Source organism: Oncorhynchus masou, chromosome 2 (genome assembly GCF_036934945.1).
Source record: "Oncorhynchus masou masou isolate Uvic2021 chromosome 2, UVic_Omas_1.1, whole genome shotgun sequence".
Taxonomy (NCBI): domain Eukaryota; kingdom Metazoa; phylum Chordata; class Actinopteri; order Salmoniformes; family Salmonidae; genus Oncorhynchus; species Oncorhynchus masou.
In genome coordinates this window covers 5,831,994-5,858,918 of record NC_088213.1, presented here as the reverse complement: position 1 = coordinate 5,858,918, position 26,925 = coordinate 5,831,994, and the positions used below count along the sequence as shown (strand labels likewise).

The 26,925-nt window shown below is 48.5% G+C and overlaps 1 protein-coding gene across 3 annotated transcripts in view; it reads left to right on the top strand.

Moving 5' to 3' along the window:
• The window catches only part of LOC135554572 (NT-3 growth factor receptor-like), a 150,748-nt gene that overhangs the window by 77,872 nt on the left and 45,951 nt on the right, over positions 1-26,925 (top strand). For 2 of the 3 annotated variants that reach the window (XM_064986958.1, XM_064986950.1), the window contains exons 8-11: positions 4,025-4,134; positions 4,441-4,676; positions 11,894-11,942; positions 12,665-12,767. In XM_064986958.1, the coding sequence (XP_064843030.1) occupies positions 4,025-4,134; positions 4,441-4,676; positions 11,894-11,942; positions 12,665-12,767 (498 nt within the window). The remainder of the gene's footprint in view (positions 1-4,024; positions 4,135-4,440; positions 4,677-11,893; positions 11,943-12,664; positions 12,768-26,925) is intronic. The other variant, XM_064986962.1, reaches the window with a different exon arrangement.

Below are 26,925 nucleotides of genomic sequence, written 5' to 3'. Positions count from 1 at the left end.
GTACTACTAATGACCAGGACACATCCTCCCTATTCCCTATATAGTGTACTACTAATGACCAGGACACATCCTCCCTATTCCCTATATAGTGTACTACTAATGACCAGGACACATCCTCCCTATTCCCTATATAGTGTACTACTAATGACCAGGACACATCCTCCCTATTCCCTATATAGTGCACTACTAATGACCAGGACACATCCTCCTATTCCCTATATAGTGTACTACTAATGACCAGGACACATCCTCCCTATTCCCTATATAGTGCACTACTAATGACCAGGACACATCCTCCCTATTCCCTATATAGTGCACTACTAATGACCAGGACACATCCTCCCTATTCCCTATATAGTGCACTACTAATGACCAGGACACATCCTCCCTATTCCCTATATAGTGTACTACTAATGACCAGGACACATCCTCCCTATACCCTATATAGTGCACTACTAATGACCGGGACACATCCTCCCTATTCCCTATATAGTGTACTACTAATGACCGGGACACATCCTCCCTATTCCCTATATAGTGTACTACTAATGACCAGGACACATCCTCCCTATTCCCTATATAGTGTAGTACTAATGACCAGGACACATCCTCCCTATTCCCTATATAGTGTACTACTAATGATCAGGACACTTCCTCCCTATTCCCTATATAGTGCACTACTAATGACCAGGACACATCCTCCCTATTCCCTATATAGTGTACTACTAATGACCAGGACACATCCTCCCTATTCCCTATATAGTGTACTACTAATGACCAGGACACATCCTCCCTATTCCCTATATAGTGCACTACTAATGACCAGGACACATCCTCCCTATTCCCTATATAGTGTACTACTAATGACCAGGACACATCCTCCCTATTCCCTATATAGTGCACCACTAATGCCGGGGCCACATAGAGCACAAAACTATCTAGATACGATATGTGATATGTAGTTGTCCCACCTAGCTATCATGTGATATGTGGTTGTCCCCCTAGCTATCATGTGACTGTGATATGTGGTTGTCCACCTAGCTATAATATGATATGTGATTGTCCACCTAGCTATCATGTGATATGTGGTTGTCCCACCTAGCTATCATGTGACTGTGATATGTGGTTGTCCCCCTAGCTATCATGTGATATGTGGTTGTCCACCTAGCTATCATGTGATATGTGGTTGTCCACCTAGCTATCATGTGATATGTGGTTGTCCACCTAGCTATCATGTGATATGTGGTTGTCCCCCTAGCTATCATGTGATATGTGGTTGTCCCACCTAGCTATCATGTGACTGTGATATGTGGTTGTCCACCTAGCTATCATATGATATGTGATTGTCCACCTAGCTATCATGTGATATGTGGTTGTCCACCCAGCTATCATGTGACTGTGATATGTGGTTGTCCACCTAGCTATCATATGATATGTGATTGTCCACCTAGCTATCATGTGATATGTGGTTGTCCCCCTAGCTATCATGTGACTGTGATATGTGGTTGTCCACCTAGCTATCATATGATATGTGATTGTCCACCTAGCTATCATGTGATATGTGGTTGTCCACCCAGCTATCATGTGACTGTGATATGTGGTTGTCCACCTAGCTATCATATGATATGTGATTGTCCACCTAGCTATCATGTGATATGTGGTTGTCCCACTTAGCTATCATGTGATTATGTGGTTGTCCACCTAGCTATCATGTTATATGTGGTTGTCCACCTAGTTATCATGTGATATGTAGTTGTCCCACCTAGCTATCATGTGATATGTGGTTGTCCCACCTAGCTATCATGTGATATGTGGTTGTCCCACCTAGCTATCATGTGATATGTGGTTGTCCACCTAGCTATCATGTGATATGTGGTTGTCCACCTAGCTATCATGTGACTGTGATATGTGGTTGTCCACCTAGCTATCATGTGACTGTGATATGTGGTTGTCCCACCTAGCTATCATGTGATATGTGGTTGTCCCACCTAGCTATCATGTGATATGTGGTTGTCCACCTAGCTATCATGTGACTGTGATATGTGGTTGTCCCACCTAGCTATCATGTGATATGTGGTTGTCCACCTAGCTGTCTTGTGATATGTGGTTGTCCACCTAGCTATCATGTGATATGAGGTTTGTCCACCTAGCTATCATGTTATATGTGGTTGTCCCACCTAGCTATCATGTGACTGTGATATGTGGTTGTCCCACCTAGCTATCATGTGATATGTGGTTGTCCACCTAGCTATCATGTGACTGTGATATGTGGTTGTCCACCTAGCTATCATGTTATATGTGGTTGTCCCACCTAGCTATCATGTGATATGTGGCTGTCCCACCTAGCTATCATGTGATATGTGGTTGTCCCACTTAGCTATCATGTGATATGTTGTTGTCCCACCTAGCTATCATGTAACTGTGATATGTGGTTGTCCCACCTAGCTATCATGTGATATGTGGTTGTCCCACCTAGCTATCATGTGATATGTGGTTGTCCTACCTAGCTATCTTGTGATATGTGGTTGTCCCACCCAGCTATCATGTGATATGTGGTTGTCGCACCCATCTATCATGTGATATGAGGTTGTCCACCTAGCTATTATGTGATATGTGGTTGTCCCACCTGGGATCCAAGATGGCGGTGCAGTAGGACGTGTATCTGTCTTTGTCTTATCCCGTGTAAATAGCCGGTATCCATCTAATCTCACTATCTGTCTACGAACTGTATATATATTGTCCTGCAACTAACTAGCTACTAGTCTTTATTAGCCACGGCTAGCTGTCCTCTAGCCAGATAACTAGCTACTAGTCTTTTTTAACCACGGCTAGCGGTCCTCTAGCCTGCTAACTAGCTATTAGTCTTTATTAGCCACGGCTAGCTGTCCTCCAGCCAGTGAACTAGCTACTGCCCGCTAGCCAGTGACGGACGGCTACGGTCCAATCATGCTAGTCTTTATTAGCCACGGCTAGTGGTCATCTAGCCAGATAACTAGCTGCTAGTCTTTATTAGCCACGGCTAGCGGTCCTCTAGCCAGCTACTAGTCTTTATTAAGTGGTTTAATCATATCAGTGTTGAATCATATCAGTGGTTAATCATATCACTGTTTAATCATAACAGTGTTTTAATCATGTCAGTGTTTAATCATCCCAGTGTTTAAATCATTAATGTTTTGCATTGTGAAATCTAGCTTGTGGAATTGGCCAACCATTAATTAAAGTCAGAAGACACCATTGTGTGTCAAAATCGTCACAGTTTCCTCTGTCCTCAGTTTCCCCTTAAAGTTCCACCAGTCATCCTGAAACTGGCCGAGCCATGCTGTGTCAAAACCTTCACAGTTTCCTCTGCTCCCCTTCCAGTTCCACCAGTCATCCTGAAACTGGCCGAGCCATGCTGTGTCAAAACCTTCACAGTTTCCTCTGCTCCCCTTCCAGTTCCACCAGTCATCCTGACCAAACTGTCCGAGCCATGCTGTGTCAAAACCTTCAGTTTCCTCTGCTCCCCTTCCAGTTCCACCAGTCATCCTGAAACTGTCCGAGCCATGCTGTGTCAAAACCTTCAGTTTCCTCTGCTCCCCTTCCAGTTCCACCAGTCATCCTGAAACTGTCCGAGCCATGCTGTGTCAAAACCTTCAGTTTCCTCTGCTCCCCTTCCAGTTCCACCAGTCATCCTGAAACTGTCCGAGCCATGCTGTGTCAAAACCTTCAGTTTCCTCTGCTCCCCTTCCAGTTCCACCAGTCATCCTGAAACTGGCCGAGCCATGCTGTGTCAAAACCTTCACAGTTTCCTCTGCTCCCCTTCCAGTTCCACCAGTCATCCTGAAACTGTCCGAGCCATGCTGTGTCAAAACCTTCAGTTTCCTCTGCTCCCCTTCCAGTTCCACCAGTCATCCTGAAACTGTCCGAGCCATGCTGTGTCAAAACCTTCAGTTTCCTCTGCTCCCCTTCCAGTTCCACCAGTCATCCTGAAACTGTCCGAGCCATGCTGTGTCAAAACCTTCAGTTTCCTCTGCTCCCCTTCCAGTTCCACCAGTCATCCTGAAACTGTCCGAGCCTGAGCGGCGCCATGACACCTGCATAGAGTTCACAGTGAGAGGCTATCCCTACCCGACGCTGCGATGGTACCACAAACAGGTGTGATTTTATTCCTTTTTATTAATTTCTAATATGTAAAGCAGCATGTACATATTCTGGTCTTAGAGACCACAAGAGGTGCAGGTTTTAGTTTTTACCCCAGAACTACACAGCTCACTGAAACAATCAACGGCTTGATGCTGAGTTAGTTATATCAATCAGGCGACTAATGCTTGGGGAAAACCCAAAACAGCCACCCCTTGGGGTTCCCCCAGAATCAGGATTCAGAACCACTGATGTCAAGAGTCTGGGTCTTTTGAAAAGGACAAAAAAATGAAACCGTATTCTAATCATGATTGTACACAGAGAGAGATCCTGCAGAGTGAATACATCAGAACAGAGATGGATTTCTACCGGGACTATCTGGAGGGATGTCTGACTTTTCTCAACCCAACACACTACGATAATGGAAACTACACGCTGCAGGCCTCCAACTCCCTGGGGACCGTCACCAAGACCGTCTACGGACACTTCCTCACGGCTCCGCCCTTTGACCCTGACCCTGACGGTAACCACAACATTTTCTTAGACAGGGACACATCGTACAGCAAAAGCTATAGATCTCAGAACAGTGAGAAAGGATGCATTGCAGCAGATTTAGCTATAAAAGCTCATTTGGATGATTCACATCACTCAGAGCTTCTCTAGTGGTAGAAGACAGTCTGACCCCATTGGGATGATTCACATCACTCAGAGCTTCTCTAGTGGTAGAAGACAGTCTGACCCCATTGGGATTATTCACATCACTCAGAGCTTCTCTAGTGGTAGAAGACAGTCTGACCCCATTGGGATGATTCACATCACTCAGAGCTTCTCTAGTGGTAGAAGACAGTCTGACCCCATTGGGATTATTCACATCACTCAGAGCTTCTCTAGTGGTAGAAGACAGTCTGACCCCATTGGGATGATTCACATCACTCAGAGCTTCTCTAGTGGTAGAAGACAGTCTGACCCCATTGGGATGATTCACATCACTCAGAGCTTCTCTAGTGGTAGAAGACAGTCTGACCCCATTGGGATGATTCACATCACTCAGAGCTTTTCTAGTGGTAGAAGACAGTCTGACCCCATTGGGATGATTCACATCACTCAGAGCTTCTCTAGTGGTAGAAGACAGTCTGACCCCATTGGGATGATTCACATCACTCAGAGCTTCTCTAGTGGTAGAAGACAGTCTGACCCCATTGGGATGATTCACATCACTCAGAGCTTCTCTAGTGGTAGAAGACAGTCTGACCCCATTGGGATTATTCACATCACTCAGAGCTTCTCTAGTGGTAGAAGACAGTCTGACCCCATTGGGATTATTCACATCACTCAGAGCTTCTCTAGTGGTAGAAGACAGTCTGACCCCATTGGGATTATTCACATCACTCAGAGCTTTTCTAGTGGTAGAAGACAGTCTGACCCCTGAGAATTGGTGGCGTTTTAACGTGATGAATGTTAGCAGAATATCCCTCTCCACTCATGCATTCATTTCACATCACCACTTTTTCATCTATTTTTCAGAAATTGTGAACTACGGTAAGTGTTTTGATTTACTAGTGTTATTCTATTATTATGTTGTTGATGTTAGTTCTGTATTGTGGAGTTACGGCGCGCTGCTCTGTTTTGAGACAGCTTCTAATGGAGCCGCAGGGGGTCAGGAAGCAGGAGTCAGGAAGCAGGAGTCAGGAAGCAGGAAGCAGGAGTCAGGAAGCAGGAGTCAGGAAGCAGGAGTCAGGAGTCAGGAAGCAGGTGTCAGGAAGCAGGAGTCAGGAAGCAGGAAGCAGGAGTCAGGAAGCAGGAGTCAGGAGTCAGGAAGCAGGAAGCAGGAGTCAGGAAGCAGGAGTCAGGAAGCAGGAGTCAGGAAGCAGGAAGCAGGAGACAGGAAGCAGGAGTCAGGAAGAAGGAAGAAGGAGTCAGGAAGCAGGAAGAAGGAGTCAGGAAGCAGGAAGCAGGAGTCAGGAAGCAGGAAGCAGGAGTCAGGAAGCAGGAGTCAGGAAGCAGGAAGCAGGAAGCAGGAGTCAGGAAGCAGGAAGCAGGTGTTAGGAAGCAGGAGTCAGGAAGCAGGAGTCAGGAAGCAGGTGTCAGGAAGCAGGTGTCAGGAAGCAGGAGTCAGGAAGCAGGAGTCAGGAAGCAGGAAGCAGGAGTCAGGAAGCAGGAGTCAGGAAGCAGGAGTCAGGAAGCAGGAGTCAGGAAGCAGGAGTCAGGAAGCAGGAGTCAGGAAGCAGGAAGCAGGAGTCAGGAAGCAGGAAGTCAGGAGTCAGGAAGCAGGAAGCAGGAGTCAGGAAGCAGGAGTCAGGAAGCAGGAAGAAGGAGTCAGGAAGCAGGAAGCAGGAGTCAGGAGTCAGGAGTCAGGAGTCAGGAAGCAGGAGTCAGGAAGCAGGAGTCAGGAAGCAGGAGTCAGGAAGCAGGAGTCAGGAAGCAGGAGTCAGGAAGCAGGAGTCAGGAAGCAGGAGTCAGGAAGCAGGAGTCAGGGAAGCAGGAGTCAGAAGAGTCAGGAAGCAGGAGTCAGGAAGTCAGGAGTCAGGAAGCAGGAGTCAGGAAGTCAGTCAGGAGTCAGGAAGCAGGAGTCAGGAAGCAGGAGTCAGGAAGCAGGAGTCAGGAAGCAGGAGTCAGGAGTCAGGAAGCAGGAGTCAGGATGCAGGAGTCAGGAAGCAGGAAGCAGGAAGCAGGAGTCAGGAAGCAGGAGTCAGGAAGCAGGAGTCAGGAAGCAGGAGTCAGGAGTCAGGAGTCAGGAAGCAGGAAGCAGGAGTCAGGAAGAAGGAAGCAGGAAGCAGGAGTCAGGAAGCAGGAGTCAGGAAGCAGGAGTCGGGAAGCAGGAGTCGGGAAGCAGGAGTCAGGAAGCAGGAGTCAGGAAGCAGGAAGTCAGGAGTCAGGAAGCAGAAGTCAGGAAGCAGGAGTCAGGAAGTCAGGAGTCAGGAGTCAGGAAGCAGGAGTCAGGAAGAAGGAGTCAGGAAGCAGGAGTCAGGAAGCAGGAAGCAGGAGTCAGGAAGCAGGAGTCAGGAAGCAGGAAGAAGGAGTCAGGAAGCAGGAAGCAGGAGTCAGGAAGCAGGAGTCAGGAAGCAGGAAGTCAGGAGTCAGGAAGTCAGGAAGCAGGAGTCAGGAAGCAGGAAGCAGGAGTCAGGAAGCAGGAGTCAGGAAGCAGGAGTCAGGAAGCAGGAGTCAGGAAGCAGGAAGTCAGGAGTCAGGAAGCAGGAAGCAGGAGTCAGGAAGCAGGAGTCAGGAAGCAGGAGTCAGGAAGTCAGGAAGCAGGAGTCAGGAAGCAGGAAGTCAGGAAGTCAGGAAGCAGGAGTCAGGAAGCAGGAGTCAGGAAGCAGGAAGCAGGAGTCAGGAAGCAGGAGTCAGGAAGCAGGAGTCAGGAGTCAGGAAGCAGGAGTCAGGAAGCAGGAAGCAGGAGTCAGGAAGCAGGAAGCAGGAGTCAGGAAGCAGGAGTCAGGAAGCAGGAAGAAGGAGTCAGGAAGCAGGAAGAAGGAGTCAGGAAGCAGGAAGCAGGAGTCAGGAAGCAGGAAGTCAGGAAGTCAGGAAGAAGGTCAGGAGGCAGGAAGCAGGAGTCAGGAAGCAGGAGTCAGGAAGCAGGAGTCAGGAAGCAGGAGTCAGGAAGCAGGAAGCAGGAAGTCAGGAGTCAGGAAGCAGGAGTCAGGAAGCAGGAGTCAGGAGTCAGGAAGCAGGAGTCAGGAAGTCAGGAGTCAGGAAGAAGGAAGTCAGGAGTCAGGAAGCAGGTCAGGAGTCAGGAGTCAGGAAGCAGGAGTCAGGAAGCAGGAGTCAGGAGTCAGGAAGCAGGAGTCAGGAAGCAGGAGTCAGGAAGCAGGAGTCAGGAAGCAGGAAGTCAGGAAGCAGGAGTCAGGAAGCAGGAGTCAGGAAGCAGGAGTCAGGAAGCAGGAGTCAGGAAGCAGGAGTCAGGAGTCAGGAGTCAGGAAGCAGGAAGCAGGAGTCAGGAAGAAGGAAGCAGGAAGCAGGAGTCAGGAAGCAGGAGTCAGGAAGCAGGAGTCGGGAAGCAGGAGTCGGGAAGCAGGAGTCAGGAAGCAGGAGTCAGGAAGCAGGAAGCAGGAGTCAGGAAGCAGGAGTCAGGAAGCAGGAGTCAGGAAGCAGGAGTCAGGAGTCAGGAAGCAGGAGTCAGGAAGCAGGAGTCAGGAAGCAGGAGTCAGGAAGCAGGAGTCAGGAAGCAGGAGTCAGGAAGCAGGAAGCAGGAGTCAGGAAGCAGGAAGCAGGAGTCAGGAAGCAGGAAGCAGGAAGCAGGAGTCAGGAAGCAGGAGCAGGAAGTCAGGAAGCAGGAAGCAGGAGTCAGGAAGCAGGAAGCAGGAAGCAGGAGTCAGGAAGCAGGAGTCAGGAAGCAGGAAGTCAGGAAGCAGGAGTCAGGAAGCAGGAGTCAGGAAGCAGGAGTCAGGAAGCAGGAAGTCAGGAAGAGTCAGGAAGCAGGAGTCAGGAAGCAGGAAGCAGGAGTCAGGAAGCAGGAGTCAGGAAGCAGGAGTCAGGAAGCAGGAGTCAGAAGCAGGAGTCAGGAAGCAGGAGTCAGGAAGCAGGAGTCAGGAAGCAGGAGTCAGGAAGCAGGAGTCAGGAAGCAGGAGTCAGGAAGCAGGAGTCAGGAAGCAAGCAGGAGTCAGGAGTCAGGAAGCAGGAGTCAGGAAGCAGGAGTCAGGAAGCAGGAGTCAGGAAGCAGGAGTCAGGAAGCAGGAAGCAGGAGTCAGGAAGAAGGAGTCAGGAAGCAGGAGTCAGGAAGCAGGAGTCAGGAAGCAGGAGTCAGGAAGCAGGAGTCAGGAAGCAGGAGTCAGGAAGCAGGAGTCAGGAAGTCAGGAGTCAGGAAGCAGGAGTCAGGAAGCAGGAGTCAGGAAGCAGGAGTCAGGAAGCAGGAGTCAGGAAGCAGGAAGTCAGGAAGCAGGAGTCAGGAAGTCAGGAAGCAGGAAGCAGGAGTCAGGAAGCAGGAAGCAGGAGTCAGGAAGCAGGAGTCAGGAAGCAGGAGTCAGGAGCAGGAAGCAGGAGTCAGGAAGCAGGAAGCAGGAGTCAGGAAGCAGGAGCAGGAAGCAGGAAGCAGGAGTCAGGAAGCAGGAGTCAGGAAGCAGGAGTCAGGAAGCAGGAAGCAGGAGTCAGGAAGCAGGAGTCAGGAAGCAGGAGTCAGGAAGCAGGAGTCAGGAAGCAGGAGTCAGGAAGCAGGAGTCAGGAAGCAGGAGTCAGGGAGTCAGGAGTCAGGAAGCAGGAGTCAGGAAGCAGGAGTCAGGAAGTCAGGAAGCAGGAAGCAGGAGTCAGGAAGAAGGAGTCAGGAAGCAGGAGTCAGGAAGCAGGAAGTCAGGAAGCAGGAGTCAGGAAGCAGGAGTCAGGAAGCAGGAGTCAGGAAGCAGGAGTCAGGAAGCAGGAGTCAGGGCAGGAGTCAGGAAGCAGGAGTCAGGAAGCAGGAGTCAGGAAGCAGGAGTCAGGAAGCAGGAAGCAGGAGTCAGGAAGCAGGAGTCAGGAAGCAGGAGTCAGGAAGCAGGAAGAAGGAGTCAGGAAGCAGGAGTCAGGAAGCAGGAGTCAGGAAGCAGGAGTCAGGAAGCAGGAAGCAGGAGTCAGGAAGCAGGAGTCAAGAGTCAGGAAGCAGGAGTCAGGAAGCAGGAAGCAGGAGTCAGGAAGCAGGAAGCAGGAGTCAGGAAGCAGGAAGCAGGAGTCAGGAGTCAGGAAGCAGGAGTCAGGAAGCAGGAAGCAGGAGTCAGGAAGCAGGAAGCAGGAGTCAGGAAGCAGGAAGCAGGAGTCAGGAAGCAGGAGTCAGGAAGCAGGAGTCAGGAAGCAGGAGTCAGGAAGCAGGAGTCAGGAAGCAGGAGTCAGGAAGCAGGAAGCAGGAGTCAGGAAGCAGGAAGCAGGAGTCAGGAAGCAGGAAGAAGGAGTCAGGAAGCAGGAGTCAGGAGTCAGGAAGCAGGAGTCAGGAAGCAGGAGTCAGGAAGCAGGAGTCAGGAAGCAGGAGTCAGGAAGCAGGAGTCAGGAGTGAAGGGAGGAAGCAGGAAGCAGGAGTCAGGGAGCAGGATGAAGGGAGGGAGCAGGATGAAGGGACGGATGAAGGGAGGAGGGCAGGAGGGTTGAAGGGAGGGAGGGTTGAAGGGAGGGAGGGATGGAGGGGGGATGAAGGGAGAGGGAGGTTTGAAGGATTAGGTTTGAAGGGAGGGAAGGGGGTTGAAGGGAGGGAAGGAGGTTTGAAGGGAGGTAGGTTTGAAGGGAGGAAAGGTTGAAGGGCGGGAGGGATGAAGGGAGGGAGGGTTGAAGAGAGGGAAGGGGGTTGAAGGGAGGGAAGGAGGTTTGAAGGGAGGTAGGTTTGAAGGGTGGAAAGGTTGAAGGGCGGGAGGGATGAAGGGACGGAGGGTTGAAGAGAGAGAAGGGGGTTGAAGGGAGGGTTGGAGGGAGGGAGGGATGAAGTGAGGGTTGGATGAAGAGAGGGTTGGATGGAGGGAGGGGAGGGAGGGTTGAAGGGAGGGCAGGAGGTTTGAAGGGAGGTTTGGAGGGAGGGAGGGATGAAGAGAGGGTTGGAGGGAGGGTTGAAGGGAGGGAGGGAGGATGGGAGGGAGGGAGGGATGAAGAGAGGGTTTAGTGGGAGGGAGGGAGGGTTGAAGGGAGGGAAGGAGGGTTGAAGGGAGGGTTGGATGGAGGGAGGGATGAAGAGAGGGAAGGAGGAGGGTTGAAGGGAGGAGGGAAGGGAGGGAAGGGGGGTTGGAGGGATGGAAGGAGGTTGAAGGGAGGGTTGGAGGGAGGGAAGGAGAAGAATGAAGGAGGGTTGGAAGGGTTGGAGGGAGGGATGAAGAGATGAAGAGAGGGAAGGAGGGTTGAAGGGTGGGTTGAAGGGAGGTTTGGAGGGAAGGAGGGTTGAAGGGAGGATTGGAGGGAAGGAGGGTTGAAGGGAGGATTGGAGGGAAGGATGGTTGAAGGGAGGATTGGAGGGAAGGAGGGTTGAAGGGAGGATTGGAGGGAAGGAGGGTTGAAGGGAGGCTTGGAGGGAAGGAGGGTTGAAGGGAGGGAAGGAGCTGCGTATAGTTGTTACAGGCTGCTTGTAGTTATTACGGGCTGAGAAAAAAGACTGCTAATTCAACACACAGACACAGACACAGACACAGACAGACACAGACACCCCCAATTCCTCTCTGATCTTCAGCCTCCTCTCATCCTTCAGATTCCATCCGACAGCAGCAGACAGAGACTCCATTTCATGGTTGTGAGTGTGTGTGTGTTAGGTGTGTGAGTTTGTGTGTGTGGTGTGTGTGAGTGTGTGGTGTGTGAGTTTGTGTGTGTGGTGTGTGTGTGTGTGTGGTGTGTGAGTTCGTGTGCGTGTGTGAGTGTGTGTGTGTGTGGTGTGTGAGTCCGTGTGTGTGGTGTGTGTGAGTGTGTGTGTGTGTGAGTGTGTGAGTCCGAGTGTGTGTGTGTGTGTGTGTGTGTGTGTGTGTGTGTGTGTGTGTGTGTGTGTGTGTTTGAGTCTGTGTATGTGTGTGTGTGTGTGTGTGTGTTCACTTTGCTCCAGCTTGTCCTGTTCATGTCCTCTGTTCTTTTATATAAATAACCTCCAGTGTATAATATCTTCTGATAAGGAAACTGTTTTATGTGAAATGGGATTTAAAGACTCCAGCCTGTCGGTCGATTTTTACTCCACAATTCTGCTCTTGAGTTAGAGTGCGTCCCAAATAGAAACCTGTTCCATATATAGCACATTACAAGGCAAGGACCCATTGGGCTCTGGTCAAAACTAGTATACTATGGAATAGTGTGCCATTTGGGAGTGAGTTGTATTCTCCAGTGCTCCTACTGTCTCTGTCTGTATTCCAGGTAGCCCAGTGCCATCAGACAATGCCATCAGGCCGGAAGAGGAGACGTTTGGGGTGAGTTTATAATGACACAGGGTCTATCTCAAAGAGCACACTAATCCCTACATAGGGCACTACTTTAGACCACAGTCCACAGGGCTCTGTTCAAAAGTAGTGTAGTGTCTCCTGGTTTCCACAGTACTGGGGCTGGCTAGGATCACCTGTCTCTCTGTCTGTCTCCTAACCTGTCTGTCTGTCTCCTAACCTGTCTGTCTCTCTGTCTGTCTCCTGGTTTCCACAGTACTGGGGCTGGCTAGGATCACCTGTCTCTCTGTCTGTCTGTCTCTCTGTCTGTCTCCTGGTTTCCACAGTACTGGTGCTGGCTAGGATCACCTGTCTCTCTGTTTGTCTCCTAACCTGTCTGTCTCTCTGTCTGTCTCCTGGTTTCCACAGTACTGGTGCTGGCTAGGATCACCTGTCTCTCTGTTTGTCTCCTAACCTGTCTGTCTCTCTGTCTGTCTCCTGGTTTCCACAGTACTGGGGCTGGCTAGGATCATCTGTCTCTCTGTTTGTCTCCTAACCTGTCTGTCTGTCTCCTAACCTGTCTGTCTCTCTGTCTGTCTCCTGGTGTACACAGTACTGGGGCTGGCTAGAATCACCTGTCTGTCTGTCTGTCTGTCTGTCTGTCTGTCTGTCTGTCTGTCTGTCTGTCTGTCTGTCTGTCTGTCTGTCTGTCTGTCTGTCTGTCTGTCTGTCTGTCTGTCTGTCTGTCTCCTAACCTGTCTGTTTGTCTCCAGGTGTCGATAGCAGTAGGTCTGGCTGGTTTCACCAGTGTTCTCCTCATCGTCCTCTTCATTCTCATCAACAAATATGGCCGACGCAACAAGTTTGGATTGAAGGGTAAGTCATAGTGCACCACATGACCAAACGTATGTGGACACCTGCTCCTCAACATCTCATTCCATAAATCATGGGCATTAATTCAAGTTAAATAAAGGTTAAATACAATAAATATTTGTAAACAAATATGGAGCTGGTCCCCCTTTTGTTGCTACAACAGTCTCCACTCTTCTGGCAAGGCTTTCCACTAGATGTAGGAACATTGTTGCTATAGCAGTCTCCACTCTTCTGGGAAGGCTTTCCACTAGATGTAGGAACATTGTTGCTATAACAGCCTCCACTCTTCTGGGAAGGCTTTCCACTAGATGTTGGTACATTGCTGCTATAACAGTCTCCACTCTTCTGGGAAGGCTTTCCACTAGATGTTGGTACATTGCTGCTATAACAGTCTCCACTCTTCTGGGAAGGCTTTCCACTAGATGTTGGTACATTGCTGCTATAACAGCCTCCACTCTTCTGGGAAGGCTTTCCACTAGATGTAGCAACATTGTTGCTATTACAGCCTCCACTCTTCTGGGAAGGATTTCCACTAGATGTAGGAACATTACTGCTATAACAGCCTCCACTCTTCTGGGAAGGCTTTCCACTAGATGTTGGTATATTGCTGCTATAACAGCCTCCACTCTTCTGGGAAGGATTTCCACTAGATATTAGAACCTTGCAGCTGGGACTTCCATTCAGTCACAAGAGCATTAGTGAAGTCAGGCACTGATGTTGGGTGATTAGTCCTGGCTCATCCCCAAAGGTGTTCAGTGGGGTTGAGGTCAGGGCTCTGTGTAGGCCAGTCAAGTTCTTCCACGCTGATCTCGACAAACCATTTCTGTATGGACCTCGCTTTGTGCATGTTGGCATTGTCATGCTGAAACACGAAAGGCCCTTCCCCAAACTGTTCCCACAAAGTAGGAAGCACAGAATTGTCTAGAATGTCACTGTATGCTGCAGCGTTAAGATTTCCCTTCACTGGAACTGAGGGCCCGGAAAATGGCCCCAGACTGTTACTCCTCCTCCACCAAACTTTTATTTTTTTCAAATTTGATTTCACCAGGTAGGGAAGGAGTGTTGATTTCACCAGGTAGGGAAGGAGTGTTGATTTCACCAGGTAGGGAAGGAGTGTTGATTTCACCAGGTAGGGAAGGAGTGTTGATTTCACCAGGTAGGGAAGGAGTGTTGATTTCACCAGGTAGGGAAGGAGTGTTGATTTCACCAGGTAGGGAAGGAGTGTTGATTTCACCAGGTAGGGAAGGAGTGTTGATTTCACCAGGTAGGGAAGGAGTGTTGATTTCACCAGGTAGGGAAGGAGTGTTGATTTCACCAGGTAGGGAAGGAGTGTTGATTTCACCAGGTAGGGAAGGAGTGTTGATTTCAACCGGGGAGGGAAGGAGTGTTGATTTCACCAGGTAGGGAAGGAGTGTTGATTTCACCAGGTAGGCCAGTTGAGAACATGTTCTAATTTACAACTGTGACCTGGCCAAGAAAAAAGCAAAGCAGTTTGACACAAACAACAAAGAGTTACACATGGAAAAAAACATACTGGCCAGCTGGCTGACTGGGGTCTGACTGGCCAACTGGCTGACTGGGGTCTGACTGGCCAGCTGGTAGACTGGGGTTTGACTGGGGTCTGACTGGCCAGCTGGTAGACTGGGGTTTGACTGGGGTCTGACTGGCCAGCTGGCTGACTGGGGTCTGACTGGCCAGCTGGCTGACTGGGGTTTGACTGGGGTCTGACTGGCCAGCTGGTAGACTGGGGTTTGACTGGGGTCTGACTGGCCAGCTGGCTGACTGGGGTCTGACTGGCCAGCTGGCTGACTGGGGTTTGACTGGGGTCTGACTGGCCAGCTGGTAGACTGGGGTTTGACTGGGGTCTGACTGGCCAGCTGGCTGACTGGGGTCTGACTGGCCAGCTGGCTGACTGGGGTCTGACTGGTCAGCTGGCTGGCTGGGGTTTAATTGGGGTTCGACTGGGGTCTGACTGGCCAGCTGGCAGACTGGGGTTTGATTGGGGTCTGACTGGCCAGCTGGTAGACTGGGGTTTGATTGGGGTCTGACTGGCTGACTGGGACCTGACTGGCCTGCTGGCTGACTGAGACCTGACTGGGACCTGACTGGCCAGCTGGCTGACTGGGACCTGACTGGGACCTGACTGGATTCTGTCTCTCCGGTTGCCAGCTGGTAGACTGGGGTTTGACTGGGGTCTGACTGGTCAGCTGGCTGGCTGGGGTTTAATTGGGGTCTGACTGGGGTCTGACTGGTCAGCTGGTAGACTGGGGTTTGACTGGGGTCTGACTGGTCAGCTGGTAGACTGGGGTTTGACTGGGGTCTGACTGGCCAGCTGGCTGACTGGGCTCTGACTGGTCAGCTGGTAGACTGGGGTCTGACTGGCCAGCTGGCTGACTGGGGTCTGACTGGTCAGCTGGCTGGCTGGGGTTTAATTGGGGTTCGACTGGGGTCTGACTGGCCAGCTGGTAGACTGGGGTCTGACTGGCCAGCTGGTAGACTGGGGTTTGATTGGGGTCTGACTGGCTGACTGGGACCTGACTGGCCTGCTGGCTGACTGGGACCTGACTGGGACCTGACTGGGACCTGACTGGGACCTGACTGGATTCTGTCTCTCCGGTTGCCAGCTGGCTGACTGGGACCTGACTGGGACCTGACTGGATTCTGTCTCTCCGGTTGCCAGCTGGCTGACTGGGGTCTGACTGGATTCTGTGATGGTCTCTCCAGTTGCCAGCGTCGCTGCATCACCTTCAGAAGAAAGGTGGTGGGTAAAACCCTTTTCTATATTCAGCAATATGTTTTGGACAAATGTTCCTTCTGCCTCCATCTCTCTCTCATGTTTTGCCGTCCACATCTTGACATTTGGAGCGGAACTAGTTTCATATTTTTTATAGTATAGAGTCTATTGACGTAGCAGGAGTCCAGTGCGTCAATCTAAGTAACATAATTTAAAAAAACATTTATATCTGTCAGTTTAATAAGCTGGAGACCCTTTTCTGCATGGGCTGTGTCTCAATACAGCGCATCCTCCTAGGAGTCAGCCCTTCCGTATCTGCAGTGGAAAGAGTCAGATTTATACCTCTGTTGGTCAGACCCGTAGACATCAGGAAAACGTCTGAAGCATCAGGAAGCAGGAGTTTGGCCAACAAACTAATATGGTATTCTCAGTTGTGCTGTATGTCCTCCAGCAGTGAGTCAGGTCTGAAGTCAGGAACGCAGGAGTCAGTCAACTTTTGTCTGAGGTGTCTGAACCATTTTACCCCACTGGAAGAAGGGGAGACTCAACAACACGATGGTGTTGTCTGTTTTGTTCTATTGCCCCCACCAGTGTTATGGGACTGGTCTGAAGGAAACCCTGACAAAATATTGGAAGAACGAAGGTAGTTTTGTGCCAACAACAACAAGGGTTAAATGTGTCTAAACATTTATAAACAGGTTTCCAGGAGCTTTCTTAGTCTCCTAGATATATGACATACACTTCCATAACATTTGTTACAATGATGCTGGGAGTCAGGAAGCAGGAAGCAGGAAGCAGGAGTCAGGAAGCAGGAGTCAGGAAGCAGGAAGCAGGAGTCAGGAAGCAGGAGTCAGGAAGCAGGAGACAGGAAGAAGGAGTCAGGAAGCAGGAGTCAGGAAGCAGGAAGCAGGAGTCAGGAGTCAGGAAGCAGGAAGCAGGAGTCAGGAAGCAGGAGTCAGGAAGCAGGAAGCAGGAAGCAGGAGTCAGGAAGCAGGAGTCAGGAAGAAGGAGTCAGGAAGCAGGAGTCAGGAAGCAGGAAGCAGGAGTCAGGAGTCAGGAAGCAGGAAGCAGGAGTCAGGAAGCAGGAGTCAGGAAGCAGGAGTCAGGAAGCAGGAAGCAGGAGTCAGGAAGCAGGAGTCAGGAAGCAGGAAGCAGGAAGCAGGAGTCAGGAGTCAGGAGTCAGGAGTCGGGAAGCAGGAGTCGGGAAGCAGGAGTCGGGAAGCAGGAGTCGGGAAGCAGGAGTCAGGAGTCAGGAGTCAGGAGTCGGGAAGCAGGAGTCGGGAAGCAGGAGTCGGGAAGCAGGAGTCGGGAAGCAGGAGTCGGGAAGCAGGAAGCAGGAGTCGGGAAGCAGGAGGCAGGAGTCGGGAAGCAGGAGGCAGGAGGCAGGAAGCAATAGGCGGGAAGCAGGAGTCGGGAAGCAGGAGTCGGGAAGCAGGAGTCGGGAAGCAGGAGTCGGGAAGCAGGAGTCGGGAGTCGGGAGGCAGGAGACGTGAAGCAGGAGGCAGGAGACGTGAAGCAGGAGGCAGGAGACGGGAAGCAGGAGTCGGGAAGCAGGAGTCGGGAAGCAGGAGTCGGGAAGCAGGAGTCGGGAAGCAGAAGTTGGGAAGCAGGAAGCAGGAGTCGGGAAGCAGGAAGCAGGAGTCGGGAAGCAGGAGGCAGGAGACGGGAAGCAGGAGGCAGGAGACGGGAAGCAGGAGACGGGAAGCAGGAGTCAGGAAGCAGGAGTCGGGAAGCAGGAGTCGGGAAGCAGGAAGCAGGAGTCGGGAAGCAGGAGTCGGGAAGCAGGAGTCGGGAAGCAGGAAGCAGGAGTCGGGAAGCAGGAGTCGGGAAGCAGGAGTCGGGAAGCAGGAAGCAGGAATATCAGGAAGCAGGAGTCGGGAAGCAGAAGTCAGGAATATCAGGAAGCAGGAGTCGGGAAGCAGAAGTCAGGAATATCAGGAAGCAGGAGTCAGGAAGCAGGAAGCAGGAGTCAGGAAGCAGGAAGAAGGTGCAGTTGGTGAGTTTAATAATAAAGAACAGAGCGATACAAAACAAGAGATGAATCTTGACATGAACACAGAACCAATACTGTCTGTAGAGTGATGTTAGGGAGGGGACATGAACTCAGAACCAATACTGTCTGTGAGTGATGTTAGGAAGGGGACATGAACCAATACTGTCTGTAGAGTGATGTTAGGGAGGGGAAATGAACCAATACTGTCTGTAGTGATACTAGGGAGGGGACATGACCACAGAACCAATACTGTCTGTGGAGGTACTAGGGAGGGGACATGAACCAATACTGTCTGTAGAGTGATGTTAGGGAGGGGACATGAACCAATACTGTCTGTAGAGGGATGTTAGGGAGGGGACATGAACACATAACCAATACTGTCTGTAGTGATACGAGAGAGGGGACATGAACCAATACTGTCTGTAGAGTGATGTTAGGGAGGGGACATGAACCAATACTGTCTGTAGAGTGATGTTAGGGGGGGGGGGGGTGACATGAACATATACTGTCTGTAGAGTGATACTAGGGAGGGGAAATTAACACAGAACCAATATTTTCTGTAGAATGATGTTAGGGAGGGGCATGAACTCAGAACCAATACTGTCTGTAGAGTGATGTTAGGTAGGGGACATGAACCAATACTGTCTGTAGTGATACTAGGGAGGGGACATGAACTCAGAACCAATACTGTCTGTAGTGATACTAAGGAGGGGACATGAACCAATACTGTCTGTAGTGATACTAGGGAGGGGACATGAACTAATACTGTCTGTAGTGATACTAGGGAGGGGACATGAACCAATACTGTCTGTAGTGATACTATGGAGTTGAAATGAACACAGAACTAATACTGTCTGTTGTGATACTAGGGAGGGGACGTGAACACAGAACCAATACTGTCTGTTGTGATACTAGGGAGGGGAAATGAACACAGAACTAATACTGTCTGTAGTGATACTAAGGAGGGGAAATGAACCAATACTGTCTGTAGTGATACTAGGGAGGGGACATGAACCAATACTGTCTGTAGTGATACTAGGGAGGGGAAATGAACTCAGAACCAATATTGTCTGTAGAGTGATGTTAGGGAGGGGAAATGAACCAATACTGTCTGTAGTGATACTGGGGAGGGGACATGAACCAATACTGTCTGTAGTGATACTAATGAGGGGAAATGAACCAATACTGTCTGTAGTGATACTAGGGAGTGGACATGAACCAATACTGTCTGTAGTGATACTAGGGAGGGGAAATGAACTCAGAACCAATACTGTCTCTAGTGATACTAGGGAGGGGACATAAACCAATACTGTCTGTAGAGTGATGTTAGGGAGGGGACATGAACACAGAACCAATACTGTCTGTAGTGATACTAAGGAGGGGACATGAACCAATATTGTCTGTAGTGATACTAGGGAGGGGAAATGAACCAATACTGTCTGTAGTGATACTAGGGAGGGGACATGAACCAATACTGTCTGTTGTGATACTAGGGAGGGGACATGAACCAATACTGTCTGTTGTGATACTAGGGAGGGGACATGAACCAATACTGTCTGTTGTGATACTAGGGAGGGGACATGACCACTGAACCAACACTGAGCCCCCCCCCAGCAGCTTACACTCGTTAGAATGTTTACGTATTCATTAACCTATCATGACAAACAACTGACTTCCTTCCCCTTTTCCTCAAAGTTTCCCGCTACCGTTTGTTCTACCTTCCTACAGTTGTTTCTCATATCTTGTTTCAGTGTTTGAAGACCTCGATCTCCCAGTAGAATGTATTGCTTATCAGAAACTGAAAGGCTGTCAGCAATAATCTCCACAATACACCCAGTCTGTTGTCCTTGTTCCAGGAATACGGCATTATTTTACAGCACATGTCATAACGGGGAAAAGGACTAAGGCCCTCATTGATTGGTAGTGTTTCTGACTAGCCCTGTATATTTTCATTCTACTATACATTGATTGGTAGTGTTTCTGACTGGCCCTGTATATTTTCATTCTACTATACATTGATTGGTAGTGTTTCTGACTAGCCCTGTATATTTTCATTCTACTATACATTGATTGGTAGTGTTTCTGACTAGCTAGCCCTGTATATTTTCATTCTACTATACATTGATTGGTAGTGTTTCTGACTAGCCCTGTATATTTTCATTCTACTGTACATTGATTGGTAGTGTTTCTGACCTAGCCCTGTATATTTTCATTCTACTATACATTGATTGGTAGTGTTTCTGACTAGCCCTGTATATTTTCATTCTACTATACATTGATTGGTAGTGTCTCTGACTAGCCCTGTATATTTTCACTCTACTAAACATTGATTGGTAGTGTTTCTGACTAGCCCTGTATATTTTCATTCTACTATACATTGATTGGTAGTGTTTCTGACTAGCCCTGTATATTTTCATTCTACTATACATTGATTGGTAGTGTTTCTGACTAGCCCTGTATATTTTCATTCTACTATACATTGATTGGTAGTGTTTCTGACTAGCCCTGTATATTTTCATTCTACTATACATTGATTGGTAGTGTTTCTGACTAGCCCTGTATATTTTCATTCTACTATACATTGATTGGTAGTGTTTCTGACTAGCCCTGTATATTTTCATTCTACTATACATTGATTGGTACTGTTTCTGACTAGCCCTGTATATTTTCATTCTACTATACATTGATTGGTAGTGTTTCTGACTAGCCCTGTATATTTTCATTCTACTATACATTGATTGGTAGTGTTTCTGACTAGCCCTGTATATTTTCATTCTACTATACATTGACTGGTAGTGTTTCTGACTAGCCCTGTATATTTTCATTCTACTGTACATTGATTGGTAGTGTTTCTGACCTAGCCCTGTATATTTTCATTCTACTATACATTGATTGGTAGTGTTTCTGACTAGCCCTGTATATTTTCATTCTACTATACATTGATTGGTAGTGTCTCTGACTAGCCCTGTATATTTTCACTCTACTAAACATTGATTGGTAGTGTTTCTGACTAGCCCTGTATATTTTCATTCTACTATACATTGATTGGTAGTGTTTCTGACTAGCCCTGTATATTTTCATTCTACTATACATTGATTGGTAGTGTTTCTGACTAGCCCTGTATATTTTCATTCTACTATACATTGATTGGTAGTGTTTCTGACTAGCCCTGTATATTTTCATTCTACTATACATTGATTGGTAGTGTTTCTGACTAGCCCTGTATATTTTCATTCTACTATACATTGATTGGTAGTGTTTCTGACTAGCCCTGTATATTTTCATTCTACTATACATTGATTGGTAGTGTTTCTGACTAGCCCTGTATATTTTCACTCTACTATACATTGATTGGTAGTGTTTCTGACTAGCCCTGTATATTTTCACTCTACTATACATTGATTGGTAGTGTTTCTGACTAGCCTTGTATATTTTCATTCTACTATACATTGATTGGTAGTGTTTCTGACTAGCCCTGTATATTTTCATTCTACTATAAATTGATTGGTAGTGTTTCTGACTAGCCCTGTATATTTTCATTCTACTCTACATTGATTGGGTAGTGTTTATCTCTGCTATCCCTGTCCCTCCCTCCCTTCTCACCCCCTTCTCCCTCCCCTTCCTCTGCCCCCCCATATTGTGTCTCACTTCCACTAGGAATGGTGAGGCTGATTCCACTTGTTCAGCTTGATAATTAGTGACAATTAGTGACAAAGTAATTTACTTACTCAAGGAAGCTCATTGAGCAAATGGTGCCAATTAACACTGGATGCTAATGTACCCAGAAATGCGTAAAAAAAAGCACCAAACCCCCATTATAGACCAGCCGTTTACTACTGAGAGGAGGAGGAGGAGAGGAGAGGAGGCATGGAGGAGGAGGAGAGGAGGAGGCATTGAGGAGGAGGAGAGGAGGAGGCGAGGAGGAGGAGGAGAGGAGGAGGCATTGGGGAGGAGAGTAGAGGAGAGTAGAGGAGGAGGCATTGAGGAGGAGGAGAGTAGAGGAGAGTAGAGGAGAGGAGGCATGGAGGAGGAGGAGAGGAGGAGGCATTGAGGAGGTGGAGAGGAGGAGGCGAGGAGGAGAGGAGAGGAGGAGGCATTGAGGAGGAGGAGAAGACAGTAGAGGAGGAAGAGGAAGAGGAGGAGGAGGAGAGGAGTGTAGAGGAGGAGGAGAAGAGGAGGCATTGAGGAGGAGGAGAGTAGAGGAGAGTAGAGGAGGAGGAGGCATTGAGGAGGAGGAGAAGACAGTAGAGGAGGAAGAGGAAGACGAGGAGGAGGAGGAGAGGAGTGTAGAGGAGGAGGCGAGGATGAGGAGAGGAGAGGAGAGGAGGAGAGGAGGACGCATGGGAGAGGAGAGGAGGAGACTTGGAGGAGGAGAGTAGGAGACATGGATGAGAGGATAGTGGAGGGGGAGGAGGAGACATGGAGGATGAGAGGACATGGAGGATGAGGAGAGAGGAGAGGATGAGGCATGGAGGAGAAGAGGAGGCATGGAGGAGGAGAGTTCTGACTGACTGTTGGTCTTTGCTCTCTCTCTCTCAACCTGAGGTGGTGGAACTTTACTCAGTCTTAACGGAGACCCTGTAAACCGTTGGTTCAACACTCCCCTGTAGACCCTTGGTTCAACCCATTTGATCAACACTCCCCTGTAAACCCTTGGTTCAGCACTCCCCTGTAAACCCTTGGTTCAACCCATTTGATCAGCACTCCCCTGTAGACCCTTGGTTCAACCCATTTGATCAGCACTCCCCTGTAGACCCTTGGTTCAACACTCCCCTGTAGACCCTTGGTTCAACACTCCCCTGTAAACCCTTGGTTCAACACTCCCCTGTAAACCCTTGGTTCAACCCATTTGATCAGCACTCCCCTGTAGACCCTTGGTTCAACACTCCCCTGTAAACCCTTGGTTCAACACTCCCCTGTAGACCCTTGGTTCAACCCATTTGATCAGCATTCCCCTGTAGACCCTTGGTTCAACACTCCCTTGTAGACCCTTGGTTCAACACTGCCCTGTAGACCCTTGGTTCAACACTCCCCTGTAAACCCTTGGTTCAACACTCCCCTGTAGACCCTTGGTTCAACACTTCCCTGTAAACCCTTGGTTCAACCCATTTGATCAGCACTCCCCTGTAGACCCTTGGTTCAACACTCCCCTGTAGACCCTTGGTTCAACACTCCCCTGTAGACCCTTGGTTCAACACTCCCCTGTAGACCCTTGGTTCAACCCATTTGATCAGCACTCCCCTGTAAACCCTTGGTTCAACACTCCCCTGTAGACCCTTGGTTCAACCCATTTGATCAGCACTCCCCTGTAGACCCTTGGTTCAACCCATTTGATCAGCACTCCCCTGTAGACCCTTGGTTCAACACTCCCCTGTAGACCCTTGGTTCAACACTCCCCTGTAGACCATTGGTTCAACCCATTTGATCAGCACTCTCCTGTAGACCCTTGGTTCAACACTTCCCTGTAAACCCTTGGTTCAGCACTCCCCTGTAAACCCTTGGTTCAGCACTCCCCTGTAAACCCTTGCTTCAACACTCCCCTGTAGACCCTTGGTTCAACCCATTTGATCAGCACTCCCCTGTAGACCCTTGGTTCAACACTCCCCTGTAGACCCTTGGTTCAACACTCCCCTGTAGACCATTGGTTCAACCCATTTGATCAGCACTCTCCTGTAGACCCTTGGTTCAACACTTCCCTGTAAACCCTTGCTTCAACACTCCCCTGTAGACCCTTGGTTCAACACTCCCCTGTAGACCCTTGGTTCAACACTCCCCTGTAAACCCTTGGTTCAGCCCATTTGGTCATAACTCACCTTACTGTATATAAAAATATCCAGTACTATTTCACAGCTTAATGTGTCCTACACAGTTCCACAACAATATCCAGTACTATTTCACAGCTTAATGTGTCCTACACAGTTCCACAACAATATACAGTACTATTTCACAGCTTAATGTGTCCTACACAGTTCCACAACAATATACAGTACTATTTCACAGCTTAATGTGTCCTACACAGTTCCATAACAATATACAGTACTATTTCACAGCTTAATGTGTCCTACACAGTTCCACAACAATATAAAGTACTATTCCACAGCTCAATGTGTTTTTCTGATGAAACTGTTTTTCATGATTGCCTACTGTAATGCATCACCACTTACAGTATATGTTTTAGCTGTTTGTAACATCGGAACAGGGGTTTATCGATACATCTCCGTTTTGGATAGATAACCTTTTGTGTTATGTTTTAGTGTGTTCCAATTGTCCCAGAAGTGATTCTCTGGTTTCTTCATGACATTGAGCAGGGATGCCGCTCCTTCTGTTTCCGTATTTCTGTGTTCTTGTTAAAGTGATTCACCATAGCTCAGAAGTAGACTTGGGTTTTCTGGGTCTCTATGTCTTTGGTTGGACAGGTTTCTAAATTTCCTTTATCATTGTTAATTTTCTTAGATTGTCTGCTTGACATTAAAACATTTCATTGGGCATTTACCTCACGAGAGGTCAAATATTTCTTTTAACCTTTATTTAACTAGGCTAGTCAGTTAAGATCAATGACAGCCTAGGAACAGTGGGTTAACTCCCTTGTTCAGGGGCAGCACGACAGATTTTCACCTTGTCAGCTCGGGGATTTGATCTTGCAACCTTTCGGCTACTCGTCCAATGCTCTAACCACTAGGCTACCTGCCACCCTATGCTGTTTAGGTTTTCTACTGCCCTGTTTACACCTTCACTATTACAGTGAAATGTTTTGTCCAGGAAATTGTCTGAAAGGGATTAAATGTGTTGCCTAATTATTTTTTGGTAGGTTTCCCTACTACTTTCCTTCCATCTATCGCATTTCTTAATATTGTTTAGTTCCTTTGGCTTTGATGCCTCATGATTGAGTATTGCTCTGTTCAGGTAAACTTGTGATTTTGCTGTGATCTGATAGGGGTGTCAGTGGGCTGACTGTGAATGCTCTGAGAGACTCTTGTTCAGGTAAGGGATTACCCCCCTGAAATGGACAAAAATGAATGGGAACATATTGCCATTGGACGAAACATATACACAATTTCAAATATCACTCAATTGGACTGCAGTTCATTCAAGCCATATTGCAAATGGCATATGGCAAATGCCAAGTGTAATACATCAAAAATCCCAAAGATGGCGAGCGCGCTCAACAGTTAATTTTCATATTGCAAATGGACATCAAGTCAAGACCCAACTGTCCATTTGCAATATGTTTCAATATGCATTTACCATCACGAATTTGACCTGCTCAAAAATACTGCAGAAATGTGAAATTGACTGGCCCAATGAACTTAGGATGGCCGGGCACTGAGAGTGGTTCCTCTCCATCGCTCGTTGTGTTGATTTCGTCATGCCCATTTTTCATGTTTTTTCAATGTCGAATCTTAATGCAAATGTAAAAAAGTCAGCCAGCAAGTCAGCATCCATCAGTCAATAAGATATCATTCTGACACCAAACTGATGCAAACTGACACCAAACCCACTTTGTCCAACTTGGTTAGGAGGACTTCTGACCAGGGGCTATAGGGCTCTGGTCACATGACTTCCTGTTCTCTTCATAGTTGAGGACTGCTAAATAATATTCAGGTGTTAACTCCAACAAACACAAGTCACAACTTCTATAGGTGGGTGTTGTCTCTGAGAAATACTCACTCTAAAGCCAACAACTACAACTGTAAAACAGTGTCTCTCACACCGTAGTCTGACTTCCTGCTACGGGACAGAACTTGACTGGAGAAAGTTGCACTGTGTCATTGTGTGTGTTTCTTTAGAGTACATCAGAGTTGATCTGATGGAAGACCTCTGCTCTTAGTCTGCTTCCCAGATGGCTATAGGGCTCTGGTCACATGACTTCCTGTTCTCTTCATAGTGGAGGACTGCTAAATAATATTCAGGTGTTAACTCCAACAAACACAAGTCACAACTTCTATAGGTGGCTGTTGTCTCTGAGAAATACTCACTCTAAAGCCAACAACTACAACTGTAAAACAGTGTCTCTCACACCGTAGTCTGACTTCCTGCTACGGGACAGAACTTGACTGGAGAAAGTTGCACTGTTTCATTGTGTGTGTTTCTTTAGAGTACATCAGAGTTGATCTGATGGAAGACCTCTTAGTCTGCTTCCCAGATGGCACCCTATACTGCACTGCCTTGGACCGGCGCCCTGGTTAAAAGTAGTGCACTGAATAGGGTGCAAATTGGGACACAGGCTTATATATATTCGACTGGAGATATGCTGTCTCAGAACCCAATTCACAGCTACTGCATCTTATAAAACTCCTTCCAGAGACTACAGGGATGTTTTCTTCAGCATCAGAACCCATTCACAGCTACTGCAAATGATCAAACTCCTTCCAGAGACCACAGGGAGGTTTTCTTCAGCGTCAGGTAGCATTGATCCAGTCTGCAGGATGTTATCACTCAACAGCCCAACGTCTCCTGTTCTCTCATCCTCCCTTTACCTATTCTCTGTAATCTGGCCCTCCCAGGAAGACATATTTCTGAGTGGGTTCTGAGTTGGGAGCCAGACAGGAACGTAGTGCTGTAGCATTGTGCAGAGCTGGACAAAAGTAGTGCACTATATAGGGAATAGGGTGCGATTTGGGATGTAACCTCTGAGTGTGTAGTGGAGCCGTAGTGCTCATAGTTCAGAGAACTGAAACTTTTCAAATGATCAAACTCCTTCCAGAGACCACAGGGAGGTTTTTACCAGACGTCAGGTAGCATTGATGCAGTCTGCAGGATGTTGACTACTTTGACCAGAGCCAATAAGGCACTGTTGGACCCAGAACATCTACAGCCTCTGATTGTGAGTGGGTATTGGACCCAGAACATCTACAGCATCTGATTGTGTGTGGGTATTGGACCCAGAACATCTACAGCATCTGATTGTGAGTGGGTATTGGACCCAGAACATCTACAGCCTCTGATTGTGAGTGGGTATTGGACCCAGAACATCTACAGCCTCTGATTGTGAGTGGGTATTGGACCCAGAACATCTACAGCATCTGATTGTGAGTGGGTATTGGACCCAGAACATCTACAGCATCTGATTGTGAGTGGGTATTGGACCCAGAACATCTACAGCATCTGATTGTGAGTGGGTATTGGACCCAGAACACCTACAGCCTCTGGTTGTGAGTGGGTATTGGACCCAGAATATCTACAGTCTCTGATTGTGAGTGGGTATTGGACCCAGAACACCTACAGCCTCTGATTGTGAGTTGGTATTGGACCCAGAATATCTACAGTCTCTGATTGTGAGTGGGTATTGGACCCAGGCCATCTACAGCCTCTGATTGTGAGTGGGGATTGGACCCAGAACATCTACAGCCTCTAATTGTGAGTGGGTATTGGACCCAGAATATCTACAGTCTCTGATTGTGAGTGGGTATTGGACCCAGAATATCTACAGTCTC